The 14,244-nt window shown below is 40.9% G+C and overlaps 1 protein-coding gene across 4 annotated transcripts in view; it reads left to right on the top strand.

The window, feature by feature from the left end:
- Positions 1-2,103: 2,103 nt before the first annotated feature.
- Positions 2,104-14,244, top strand: part of CPNE1 (copine 1) — a 35,085-nt gene continuing 22,944 nt past the window's right edge. The window contains exon 1 of one of the 4 annotated variants that reach the window (XM_044918936.1): positions 2,104-2,167. Coding sequence is in view for 1 of the 4 variants with exons in the window: in XM_021688999.1 (XP_021544674.1) it covers positions 12,592-12,606 (15 nt within the window). In the remaining 3 variants the exon portion in view is untranslated. Of the gene's footprint in view, positions 2,286-10,890; positions 10,933-12,531; positions 12,607-14,244 lie in introns of those variants that run through there. The other 3 variants (XM_021689000.1, XM_021689001.1, XM_021688999.1) reach the window with 3 other exon arrangements.

Genomic DNA, 14,244 nt, shown 5'->3' with positions numbered 1-14,244 from the left:
GCCCCTTAAGCATTTTATTTTGATTTTATATTTGAATGTGTATACCTGGTTGCAAATGTATTATGTGAGTGATGGTCAAAAAAGTTTGAAAGCTACTAGCTAGAAGTATGGTAAATGCAGATGGATAGGGGGAGGAGGTTTTTAAACAATTTTTTTAATTTGAATAATTTTAGATATAAAGTTTGCAAAGATAGTACAGAGTTAGATGTCCATCACCCAATTTCTTCTAATTTTAACATCTAATATAAAACTCCCATGGTATATTTGTCAAAACTAAGAGATTAACATCTGTACATTAGTATTAAGTAAACTTCAGATTTAATTCCGATTTCACCAGTTTTCTCACTAATGCCCCTTTTCTATTCCAGGAGCCAATCTTGGATACAACATTGCATTTAGTAGGTTTTGTTTTCAGTGCACTATACTATACCTGCAAAGAGTATATATAACAAAGTATAGGTTCAGTTTAAAAAGGTGGCCTGGGGGGTGCCTGGGTGCCTCAGTCAGTTAAGCGTCTATCTTCAGCTTAGGTCCTGATCCCAGGGTCCTGGGATCGAGCCCCGTGTCGGGCTCTTGCTCAGCAGGAAGACTGCTTCTCCCTCTCCCTCTGCCTGCCGCTCCCCCTGCTTGTGCTCTCTCTCTCTCTGTGTCAAATAAATAAAATCTTTAAAAAAAAATAAAAAGTGGCCTGGTTTTCTAATTTGCTGTTTTTGGCATACGGGGCTAGCACCAGGCAAGTCTACCACACAAGTCTTCCCAAAAACTTGTTGTGGGAACTTAGTCCCTGATTTTCTTGCTCAGTTGTCTCCTCACTTTCTGATTTGGAAGATTAGTTCAATTTTGGTGATAGTCATCATGTTGTTCAAAACCGGGCTCTGTGCTCCAGAGCTGAAATAGAACGCAAAGGTAGAGATTTGGGGTTAAGAGGAAAGACAGTTTTATTACTTCCAGGCAAAAGAGGCTGCAGCAAGCTAATGCCTTCAAAACTGCAGACTCGCTCTGTGTAAAAGGCTGAGGGGTTTATATATATATATATATATAATACAGGGTCTGGGCGGTTTGGATAGAAATCTGGTAGTACTGCCAGCCCTATTGGTTATATCTTCAAAGTGGTTTCATGACTAATGCTGGCAATGGCCATCTGAGTCTCATTCCTAAGTATACTTTGAGGTAAGCAAGATGTCAACATTGATGCGGAGTTCCTGGAACAAAGAATTCCACAGAAAAACAAGTGAAGGGAAGAGAGAAGCTTTAAGAATGAGGAAGAGCGGGGGGAAAATTGTTCAGTTTAAAGTCAGTCTTGGGGTGCCTGGGTGGCTCAGTCGTTAAGCGTCAGCCTTCAGCTCAGGTCCTGATTCCAGGGTCCTGAGATGGAGCACTGCATCGGGCTCCCTCCTCAGCGGGAAGCCTGCTTCTCCCTCTCCCACTCCCCGTTTGTGTTCCCTCTCTCGCTATGTCTCTGTCAAATAAATAAATAAAGTCTTTTAAAAAAAATGAGGACTGGTGGGTAAGGCTCCCTGGACTGAAATTTTTATTTATTATTATTTTTTAAGATTTTATTTATTTATTTGACAGAGAGACACAGCGAGAGAGGAAACAAGCAGGGGGAGTGGGAGAGGGAGAAGCAGGCTTCCCGCGGAGCAGAGAGCCTGATGCGGGGCTCGATCCCAGGACCCTGGGACCATGACCTGAGCCGAAGACAGACGCTTAACGACTGAGCCACCCAGGCGCCCCTGGACTGAAATTTTTAAATGGGAAAAAATAGCAGGTTTCGGTTCTGCCAGGGCATCATCAACAGAACCGTGCACTACTTTGTGGTCCATTTCATCCTCAAAACAATCACGCGAAGAAGGGACTATTTATTCCCTTTCGCATAAGATTGAATAAAAGTAACTTGCACAAAGTCCCGCAGTGAGGGTTCGAACCACACACTCAACCCAACCCACGCCGTAGCGTCACTCTCCTTAGGCGGGGTTAGTGCGCAAACGTCGCACGCACAGACTCAAAGTTCCTCTCGCCACAAATACCCGCAACTTCCGGGAGATTGCCCAAGAACCTCAGCGCGCTTGCGCCACCCCGCCCCGTGACGTCTCCATTCCGTCCCTCCCCTTCTGGAACGCGGAGCTGCTGAGCGGGCTGTCGGCCATTTTGTGAAGCGGCGAAAGAGGTGGTGGCTGCTGTGGGCTCCGGGAAGCCGTTCGGGCTGGGGCTGTCGGCCGCGGGGCGGAGGCACTCGCGCGGGGGGTAACTCGGGTCTGGGTTCGGGTGCCGCGCAGCTCTCGCCGGTAAGACTCCCGCAGCCCGGAACGGGCGGGGCTGTGCGGGGCTCGAGCCGCCCCTTGGTGGCCCGGGGCGGGGCTTTCGGAGGCCTCCGAGCCCGCCGCAGCAAGCGCCCCACACAAAAGGGTCGCGGCATGGCTGCGGGGGGGCCTGGGGAGCCGCTTGCGCCTTTGAAGCCTGAGAGGATGCAGGAAGGACGCAAGAGAGGATGAGCCTGCATACCGAAGTGGGGACGAGGCCAAAGGGAGGATGCCCCCGTGGTCTGAGAGGGAGGAGGCCACAGCTGGGTGGCCCAGCGGCCTGCGAACTAACGGGGATTGCAGTAAAAACACACCTACATCCCGAATGAGCGAGATTTTCTATGCTTCCCAAAAGGGACAGAGATTGTAACTACATCTCTGTGCCCCGTAGTGAGGAGATAAACGTAGTGAAGACACTCCCTCCATCCGAAGTGGAAAGGAGGCTCCTGTGGCCTAACAGGAAAAGGGGACTAGAGTCTGGACACACCTGTGGGGAGGAAGCTGCAGTCGGTACACTCCTGTGAGTCTAGGAAGGAAGTCTGAGAACTGGCCGCCTTCGTGGTCTGAAGGTGGAGGGGGTTGCAGGGAAATGCTTCCAAGGCTCAGCGCTGGGCGGGGTTTACCCTCGAGGGTGTCGGCGATTTGGGAAGCCGGCCTCTGTTGTGAGAAAGGGGGTGAGTACGCCTCCCAAACCTCTGAGAACAGTAGTAAGATGCCAGGCCCTTGATCCCCAAGCAGGGAAAAGAGCTGCAAAAAGCAGCACCTTTACATATCCCTTGGGAGAGAGCCTCCAGCACTGAAAGAGGAGCAGGCCCAATAAGAGGTGGAGGGTGGGTGCTTTTGATCAGTGAACGGAGTTTTCTTTAGTGGAGGCTGGAGGTTTTAGTTGGCAGCCACGTGAAATAGGTGGGTGGGGCTTTGAGAACCTGCAGTTAGTGTCGGGGATGGACACCAGTGCAGGAGGCTTAGCTGCCAGATTGTAAATGCATGGACTTCATGTGTGCATGTAATGTGTACTTTATAGTGAAAAATATCAGCGGCTCCGGTGAAGATAACTTTGGGTTATTCAGCACAAAACATGCTGGGAGTTTTGTACCCTGACTTGAAGGCTCCGTAGGAGAGGTTTCTGGACTCAAACTGTCCTTGACTCCTGGATTTCCAGAGATGATTTAATATAAATTGTGGTAATTGTCAGGAACCATTCTGTATTATTCAAGAATAGTGTAATTTCAGTCAGTATAACCTGAGAAAAAATGTAATTGCAGCTGAGGGATTGTTGAAGGAGGGACTTGTGACTGGAGTGTTCTTAGAGCTTCTTGCTTGAATGGTTTAAAATCGTGTAGTTTTTTGTAAAATGCAGTATTAGTAAAATGAATTGCATTGGACTTTGTTACCTAGTTTATATTGTTGATGTATTTCAGAGCATTTGCTCTTCAAAAATGTCCTACAAGTCTGGACATACGGGCTGATTTTGTTTGTTTTGTTTTATAGAAACGTAATACAAGACCGGTTGTACTCGTTTTTGAAATTTGGTGGTTTTGACCGAATAGACCATTTCTGGATTTAGTGGGAAGTAATTGTGTTCAGGCATTTTCCAAGAATATTAAAAAGTTGGGAAGAACTGTTACAGGTGGTTAAAATAATTTTATGGTAATTTTTTTTAGAAAATGAAATGTTTGGCGTGTTTATATAAAGGTTGAGGACGTGCTCAGTATTATTGCTGGAAAATTTTTTAACGAAATGGAATGCATTTTATATCATCTTTATATGCTCGATTAAATACTTATTTTGTTTATGGATTGTAATGCATAATTTGTGTTTGTGTTCATATCTGTTAGGTGAAAAATGTGAAGCTTTAGAAACCATTGTGGTAGTTACTTGGAACCTATTGTTATGTGCGAATATCGGCATACTTCTGGCTTCTTTCACTTTCTTGTGACATGCCAAATGTTTTGATGATTGCATATTGAGAGTTTGGGGGTTGTTGGTACAGTTTTTAGATGTGAAACTTGATTTTATGGACCAGTGTGTTCCAGGTGCTGGAATCCAGTGACAATGTTCAAAACGTTTTTATTCCATTTTGTAGAGAGCCACTCCATCTTTCGGTTTAGATGAATATTTTCTTCTATAGATGTTGTAGAAAGAATTTCTAAGTGTCAGTAATTGCACAAAAGATGCTCTTAGATATCTCTCTCTAAAATCTAGGGACTGTCGTCCATTTCTATATCTCCTGTCCCGGCCACAAGTGCTTAATAAATGTTCGTAGTATAAATGAATGTTGTTAAATGTTTAGGTCAACTAAGCAGAAAAATAACTTGATCTAATTTATAGTTTATCAGATTTTACTACCACCACTCATACACATTTTGGTTTGCAACGGGTTTATTTCATTAAGTTTCAAGCAACCTTTTAAGTCTTAAGACCAACAGTGAGGGTGAATATGGTTGGCTAGGTTAGAAGTGATACTGTTGCTTTTAAGTTTAAATCAAGATAATGAACATATTTGTTGGCATTTGGGGGGGGGATTGAAAAATAACAATATTATAGTCTTTTTGGCAGGAAGAATATATATCTTACTTAGAAATGTCTTTTGGTTTGCCACTTTTGAGAACTTTCTGGAGGTTAATGGGAAAGTTGAAGAATGAGCTGTCTAAAGGATTTATGTCCCTCAGTGTCAGAAGAATTGTTTCATTAAGAATGATCCCAGAATCTGAAATGTGATTCATTTGGGGATGGGGACAAAATCAGGTGGATGAAGCTGTGTTTTTTTCCATAATGCCTACCATAATATGATTATGCGGCTTATAGCATTGTGCCCATTATGATTGGTTCTCTGAGGTGAATATTTGAGGGGTGCTGGTTTTTGTATTTTTTCAATCTAAAGAACTTAGCTGTGCTGTACCCTGGTTATTGTTGATTAAAGACTGACAACAAAGTTAAAATTCACTTTTTGATGTTTATCACCAGATGAAGAGTGGAAACGGTTAAGTGCAACTGATTTGTGCTTTGGCTTCCTGATAAAAGAGGATTGTTGTCAGACATTTTACTCTGAAATTCCAAGTGATTGAAATGACTAGTAAATAAGAAAATACGCCGTGTCATAATAATATGCTGAATGTTCATAGCAGATATTTGTAATTTGTTCATGTATCTGGTATTTCTATAGCTGAAGCAAAGCCACTATGTTAGGACTAAGTCCTAACAAAGTGGAAAAGTATACTAGAGCAACCTTTTGTTTTAGATCTTCTGAAATATATCAGTGAATTTAATGGCAAATCAGGCCCATTTTCTCCTTTGTACCTTTATGCTTTACAAATAAGTAAAACATGTGTTTTAGATTGTTTTTGTTGCATAGAACTGTTTCAGTCTTACCCTTCTAAAATTCACCAAGTCTTAATGTGGTTGGAATGGATTTTTCATTTTGGGATCCTGCATTCTGTTGCTAGTTGACGTTTAGAACACAGGAATGAGTAGTTCCTGGAGAACAGTGGTGCTTCTATTAAATTATTGTGCTCTTTACAAAGTGAGGTGTTGAAAACAAAAGTACTACTACAGTTCTCAGTTTCTATGTACTTTGTCCATTTGAAGGGAGAAGTGTAACACCAAGAGTTATGAAGTTCTAGCTTCTAGCCTGAACTTTCTGCATACCTTTCCTTTGGTATGGGTTGATGTGGGCCTTCTTCCCCTTTGCTTAAATAGAAAAGATTCATGAGTTTATTTCTAGATTGATTTTGTACTTTAAATTGAACAACGTAAAATTTGAGGCATTTGCCGAATTCAGCTGGAATGTCAACTTTTTCTTGTGGAATGAGATTTTCCTTCTTGTTACAGTAATTTCTGGCAACCCTTTAGAAATTTTTGATAGTAGGTCTAGTGTGTTCCCTTTGGGTGTAACTGGCTGACTCTAAACTTGTTCGTATCCAGATGGACATTTGGAGGCTTCTTGGGTCTGGAAGGGAAGAGGCTGAGGAACCTGTTTCCCTTACCTTCGGGGCACATATCCTGGCCCCATACCAGACCTTTTGAATTGTAATCTCCAGTGGGGGATCATCTGTTAATCATAAATGCTTAACTAGAAAATTACTGTGGTTCTGTTGGTTATAGAGTCAAACTTGTACATTTAGAAAATATTACAAAATTCATGCTCTTCCTCATTGAGCATAGCCTTTACCTAAAAGCAGGCTTTTTTGTGTGTTTCATGTTTCCCTTTGTGACCTGTTAGATAAACTTCTAGGTGTGGCTTTTAAATAGTTTTAAAACTCTTTAGACCTAATTAGAACTGATTTGTACAACACATAAAAAATTAATACAGTGCTCTGGGCTTTTGAAAGCATTGCTTATGACATATGTGCATAGCTTATGACATATGTGCATAGCTTTTGTGACAAAACAGTCTCACTCTTGAGTAATTTGAGTAGTTGTCTAGAAGATGTTTAGCTTGTCCTTTAGAAAAAAATTGGAGTAACACTGAAATTTTTTAATATGTTTTACTTTTTGGTGATGAATATTAAGCTCACAGGTGGTATCTCGAACTTGAAAGATAGTTAAAAATGAGCATCATTCTAAGTAGTGTTCTGTTGGTAATTTTTATACTTAACAATGATGATTTTCTTCTGTTTCTCTGAATTAAAAAATGATCTTTTTGAATGTAGTTGTTTAATTATTTGGTCTTACATATTGCTTGTGAATTGTTCACAACTTCACCAATTTGGGAGAAATTCCAGTAAGAGATGAGTGACTCATTTTTACTTTGGGGAGTCTTCTTAATATGCCAGACATTTTTAGGGAATTTTTTTTTTTACAAGTTTCTTGGAACAGTTTGGTGTTAGAAGGTAAAGAAAGCACTTTTCCTTAAGATTTCGAACCCCAGTGGTTTTATATAAGAATTAATCATTATAGCCTGAACTTTCACTTCATTTATGTTTCTCAGTGCTTGATGCTATTTTGGTACAAAGGAAAATATTTTGAAAGAGCAATTGCAAGAATTTCCATAAGTACCCTTGAATTGATGACTTTGTCGTTTGTCTTGGAACTGTTTATGTGTGAACTTGCGCTTTTTCATCAAGTGTTTGGTGGGACCTGAGGAAATAGGTTGTAGTTGGACTTGTATTAATGGAATTTTCTGGACTGGTTTAATCATCAAGTGAAAAAAGTAATTACCAGGTGTGAAGCTGAGCTTTATGACTGTTTTAGTTTTTAATTGATTCATTCTTGGACTAATTTATGGCACATTCTTGATGTATGTAAATATATAATGTTTTGAGAGATACTCAAATTTGAAAGCAATACCAAGTAACAAGTATGTGTGGGATTTTGGTACATGTGTTTCTTTCTTTCTTTCGTTCTGTTTTTTTAATATGCATTCTAATGAAGTACTCTGTGGTGGTTTCAGACTCGCCTTCATAATATACAGTTCAGTGTGGCCTGTGCGTGTTGTTTTGTGTTTCCTGCATTGATTTTTGCCTCCGTTTATTCTCTATTGCAGTCTAAAAGTTGGTTTTAATTGGTTGCCCACAGGATTGACTTGGCCTCTACTTCTTGTTAAGAAAATACATCTCTTGTTTTATCAGGTAAGAGATTTTGAATAGAGGGTTTGTTTTTATACAAAATAAAATGAGACAGCTTATTTAGTAACATGAAAATATGTGTAGTAACTGAATTGTGGGGGATTTTCTTTTTCTTTTTTTTAACAGTCTTATCTGAGGGATGGGGGTGGGGTGGACTGGGTGCCTTGAACAGTTGTTGCTTTCTTCGGGGTTCAGTTTTATATGGATGCATTTCTTCTGCTGAATTCCTGATTATTAGGCAGTAAGCTGTTTTTTTTCCTCAGGGTAGCATTCCAGACTCATTACAAATATAGGTGCTTGTTATTGGTATGGTTTTTTAATATTCCTTAGAGGTAAAGGTGTAGATAATGGGTCATACGTTTTAGAGTACCTATTTTGACTTTAGATGGAACTTTAGTGATTGGAATCTAACCCTCTTGTTAAATAACAAAGGTAGGCTCAAGATAGTTGAAATGACTTACCTGTCAAACAGGCACTTAGTAGAAGAATAGCATATCTTATTTCATATTTTTTCAGAACCTAAAAACTGTTTTTCTCTTTAGATGGCTTTATGAATAACTCTTGTGTTCTTTGGTTTAATCCTCAGCCCTTTTCTAGCTGGTAATCTGGGCAGATTTTTCAATATCATGTTTTCATTTGTACCTTGTGCAGACTTTCACTAAAGCCCTTCTCTTAGTAGCAGATGGTTTTTTGAAGAATTACTGTGTATGTCTCTTTAGCCATGTGTTTAATTTTTGTGTTCTTGGGACTATATTAAATTCCCATTTTACTGTCCCAGTGCAAACTAACATCTCTCTCTCTCTCAAGTGTTTGGGTGCCTAGATTACTTACCCATGATTGAGTGATTAAGTGATCAAGCATTTTTTTGAAGTTGAACAGGAATGCTGTCTTCATTTTGCATGTAGCCAATATGCTACAGACAGTAGGGAATGAGAATTTGATTTAATGTCTTGAAATCTTCTTGATGAGCTTTCATATAGACTGCTAAATAGTCGTAAATAAGAAGAAAAGAGTTTGTTGGTGTGATTTATTTTTTTTTAGTATTAATTTTTCTTGTTGACTCTTGCAAACCAAAAAGGAAAAGCTTCCCTCCTCCCCCAAATTTCTAGTGTTTTATAATGGTCTCACAAAGAGCATTTTCTGTTTGCCAGTCCATCTTTCTTCATTAAATTTGAAAGTGGCTTTTATTTTTGTGTATGTGTGTGAGAAAACTGTGAAAGCCAAACAGTACATTTCTGTTTTGTGTACAGCAGTCATATTGGTTGAGATATAATTACAGATTTTGTTTTATCAAATTAATATTCACACAGTATTTAACATTGAAAAACTGCTTTCATGGAGTTACAGGATTCTTAGAGCTTGCAGTAGCTCTTTTAATGTTCCTGTTTGGGAAGTGATAAAACCAAAGCTCAAATCATTTATAATTTTTCTGAGGTCACAGAACTGGTTTAAGAGGTTTATATTTAAAAGTTGATTTTTTTTTTTTTAATTTTATTTGTCAGAGAGAGAGAGAGCACAAGCAGGGAGAGCGGCAGGCAGAGGGAGAAGCAGGCCTCCCTGCTGAGCAAGGAGCTCAATGCAGGACTCTATCCCAGGAGCCTGGGATCATGACCTGAGCCAAAGGCAGCCGCTTAACTGACTGAGCCACCCAGGCGTCCCTAAAAGTTGACTTTTAAGATGGCTTGGAAAACACCCCATGTTGTTGATCACATAAATTTCAAATTAATATTTTTTCCAGTCCCAAGAATTTGTTTTATATCACTTTACAAAGGGCTTCCCTTACATTTGCTCTTGGAAGCCATAAGAACTGAAATACTGAAATTTTATTTAAATCTGGGAGAAACTTCTCAAAAAGAAAAAGTTCAGAATGGGACTTTATTTAAGGAGACCAGTGAGCTCCCAGAAATACCACAGGAGTTATGTTGAGTAAAGACTGTAACAGTCACTGAATAAAGTTCATACCCTTGTTCTTTTTAAAACAAAAGCAAAACCAAAAAATATCCTTTTTTCGTTATCAGCCTTCTTTGGGAAAAACGAGACTTTTTTGAGTGTGTATGTGTGTGTTGTTTCTTTTTTTTTAATGGTGAGTTTGGAAATAAGTCATTGGATCTGAGTTTTAATTAAAACAGCTATGGTGAATGGCACTGCAACCAGGTTCTACTTTTTGGCGTGATGAATATGGATAACTAAGATTTTGGCTATTTTATTCAGTATTTCTTTTGGATTCTTTGTATGTATTAACCTTGTCTGTAATAAATAATTCCATATATAGTTTTCTTTAATAAATAGAGCTGTAATGCAGATTGAAGAGTTTTAGTTTGAATATGGAGTCCATTCTCTTTTGAGACTTGAGTCTACTTTAGTGTTAAGTATTATTTGTAATTCATTAGTATTCCAGTTTTCTGTTTCTTTTTTGCATTTTGAGATTGAGTCATATAAAATGACACTGATAATTCTACAAAGTTGTCATGTTTATAAGGAAAATGCTAAGCCACTTTTAAATACTAACTTTGATACATCCTTTGCATGTTTTTCCCCTGCAGATTGTCCAACTTTGTGTCCTGATTTGACTTACACATTTCTTTTAAATCTTACTGAATAATTAGTGGTCTGAATGATGTAATTGGTGATTCTACTTCTTATGGTGGTTTTTTTTCCCTGAAACTTTTGAGTCATGGGACTGAACTTCTAATTGTTTACAGAATTAATGCCTTTTGGAAGTTGAAATTGTCTAGGTTTTACATTGTAAATGGCACATAATGTTCAGTTTTTAGGATATTCAAATAAAAAAAAACCTGCATTGCTTGTGATAGTTTGAGGGTATATTTGAGGGCCTAATATGGTAGCTGGTCATTCTTGTAGTTAAAAACTTGGTGTGATAAACAGGAGTCTGACCTGGCCGTTGCCTTTTCTCATCTGCAGGTGTGTGTGGTTTCAGCGCAGCATGGCTGTGGTCATCCGTTTGCAAGGTCTCCCAATTGTGGCGGGGACCATGGACATTCGCCACTTCTTCTCTGGATTGACCATCCCTGATGGGGGCGTGCATATTGTAGGGGGTGAACTGGGTGAGGCTTTCATCGTTTTTGCCACTGATGAAGATGCAAGGCTTGGTATGATGCGCACAGGTGGTACAATTAAAGGGTCAAAAGTAACACTTTTGTTGAGTAGTAAAACGGAAATGCAGAATATGATTGAACTGAGTCGTAGACGTTTTGAAACTGCCAACTTAGATATACCACCAGCAAATGCTAGTAGATCAGGACCGCCACCTAGCTCAGGAATGAGTGGCAGGGTAAACTTGCCTACAACAGTACCTAACTTTAATAATCCTTCACCCAGTGTAGTTACTGCCGCCACATCTGTTCATGAAAGCAACAAAAACATACAGACATTTTCCACAGCCAGCATAGGAACGGCTCCTCCAAATATGGGGGCTTCATTTGGGAGCCCAACGTTTAGCTCAACCATTCCGAGCACAGCGTCTCCAATGAACACAGTCCCACCACCACCAATTCCTCCAATCCCAGCGATGCCATCTTTGCCACCAATGCCGTCCATTCCCCCAATACCAGTTCCTCCTCCGGTACCTACATTGCCTCCCGTGCCTCCTGTGCCCCCTATTCCCCCAGTCCCTTCTGTGCCACCTATGACCCCACTGCCACCCATGTCTGGCATGCCACCCTTGAACCCGCCACCTGTGGCACCTCTACCTGCTGGAATGAATGGCTCTGGAGCACCTATGAATCTGAACAATAACTTGAACCCTGTGTTTCTGGGTCCATTGAATCCTGTTAACCCTATCCAGATGAACTCTCAAAGCAGTGTGAAACCGCTTCCCATCAACCCCGATGATCTGTATGTCAGTGTGCATGGAATGCCCTTTTCTGCAATGGAAAATGATGTCAGGGATTTTTTCCATGGGCTCCGTGTTGATGCAGTGCATTTGTTGAAAGATCATGTAGGTCGAAATAATGGGAATGGATTGGTTAAGTTTCTCTCCCCTCAAGATACATTTGAAGCTTTGAAACGAAACAGAATGCTGATGATTCAACGCTATGTGGAAGTTAGTCCTGCCACAGAGAGACAGTGGGTAGCTGCTGGAGGCCATATCACTTTTAAGCAAAGTATAGGACCTTCTGGACAAACCCATCCCCCTCCTCAGACACTTCCCAGGTCAAAATCGCCCAGTGGGCAGAAAAGGTCAAGGTCAAGATCACCACATGAGGCTGGTTTTTGTGTTTACTTGAAAGGGCTGCCATTTGAAGCGGAAAACAAACATGTCATTGATTTTTTTAAAAAGTTGGATATTGTGGAAGATAGTATTTATATTGCTTATGGACCCAATGGGAAAGCAACTGGTGAAGGCTTCGTAGAATTCAGGAATGAGGCTGACTATAAGGCTGCTCTCTGTCGTCATAAACAGTACATGGGCAATCGCTTTATTCAAGTTCATCCAATTACTAAGAAAGGTATGCTAGAAAAGATAGATATGATTCGTAAAAGATTGCAGAACTTCAGCTATGACCAGAGGGAAATGATGTTAAATCCGGAGGGGGATGTCAGCTCTGCCAAAGTCTGTGCTCACATAACAAATATACCATTCAGCATTACCAAGATGGATGTTCTTCAGTTCCTAGAAGGAATCCCAGTGGATGAAAATGCTGTACATGTTCTTGTTGATAACAATGGGCAAGGTCTAGGACAGGCATTGGTTCAGTTTAAAAATGAAGATGATGCACGTAAGTCTGAACGCTTACACCGTAAAAAACTTAATGGGAGAGAAGCTTTTGTTCATGTAGTTACTCTAGAAGATATGAGAGAGATTGAAAAAAATCCCCCTGCCCAAGGAAAAAAAGGGTTAAAGATGCCTGTGCCAGGTAATCCTCCAGTTCCAGGAATGCCCAGTGTGGGAATGCCCAGTGCGGGAATGCCCAGTGCAGGAATGCCCGGTGCGGGAATGCCCGGTGCAGGAATGCCCGGTGCAGGAATGCCCGGTGCGGGAATGCCTGGTGCGGGAATGCCCGGTGCGGGAATGCCCGGTGCAGGAATGCCTGGTGCAGGAGGTGAAGAGCATGCCTTCCTGACTGTAGGATCTAAGGAGGCCAGCAATGGGCCTCCATTTAACTTTCCTGGTAATTTTGGTGGGTCGAATGCCTTTGGGCCACCACTCCCTCCTCCAGGATTAGGAGGGGCCTTTGGTGATGCTAGGCCTGGTATGCCTTCAGTTGGAAATAGTGGTTTGCCTGGTCTAGGACTGGATGTTCCAGGTTTTGGAGGTGGACCAAATAATTTAAGTGGGCCAGGATTTGGAGGAGGCCCTCAGAATTTTGGAAATGGCCCTGGTAGTTTAGGTGGCCCCCCTGGCTTTGGAAGTGGCCCTCCTGGTCTTGGAAGTGCCCCTGGGCATTTGAGTGGGCCACCAGCCTTTGGGCCTGGCCCTGGGCCTGGCCCTGGCCCAATTCACATTGGTGGTCCCCCTGGCTTTGGATCTAGTTCTGGAAAACCAGGACCAACAGTAATTAAAGTGCAGAATATGCCCTTCACTGTGTCTATTGATGAGATTTTAGATTTCTTTTATGGCTATCAAGTGATCCCAGGCTCAGTGTGTTTAAAATACAATGAAAAAGGTATGCCCACAGGCGAAGCCATGGTGGCCTTCGAATCTCGGGATGAAGCCACAGCTGCTGTCATTGACTTAAATGACAGACCTATAGGCTCAAGGAAAGTAAAACTTGTCTTAGGGTAGCTGTTCACATCAATTCTTTATAGGGTAGATTTTCATAGTGCTGTGATTAATGCATCCAGATTGTTTTCCTAGTATTTCCAGGTTAGAACCTGTGGATTGTCTCAATTGCATATAGATTGGTTTCTATAACATAGAGCATTGGTTGACTGTTTACAGAAGACTCACTACCAGGATAAATACTGCTGTATGTTACAGTAAAGCTGTCTGGAGAGAACACAAAAATGATTTTGGCGTACCATTAGAGAAACCATTTGTAAAACACAAATGACCACATAAAGCTTATCAAGGAGTTTAGATTGGTTTTGTTTTATACCATATGGGATGAAGAAAATAGAAATGTCAATAGAGCTCATTAAGGGTGCTCTTGCCAGCTGCTGAAAAATAGAAGTTGGCTACTCTTGGAATTTGGTTTAAAGCTGGACAGATTTGCTTTGTTATAGGGTCAAAGCTTTGTCTAAAGTCCTCATTTTCTTTTAAAATTGAATAAAATCTCTGTATACAGATTCACTGTATGTACCTTTATTGCTTCTTGAGGGTTCTTGCTGTATAGACAGTCCTGCTTCTGAAGTTGCTGCTTTTTTGTTTGCCTAATTGACTCATTTGTAAATGAGCAGAACTGTTTTGTTGTTGT

The sequence above is a fragment of the Neomonachus schauinslandi genome, chromosome 10 (genome assembly GCF_002201575.2).
Source record: "Neomonachus schauinslandi chromosome 10, ASM220157v2, whole genome shotgun sequence".
NCBI classification, from domain to species: Eukaryota; Metazoa; Chordata; class Mammalia; order Carnivora; family Phocidae; genus Neomonachus; species Neomonachus schauinslandi.
This window is presented reverse-complemented; position numbering and strand designations above follow the sequence as displayed.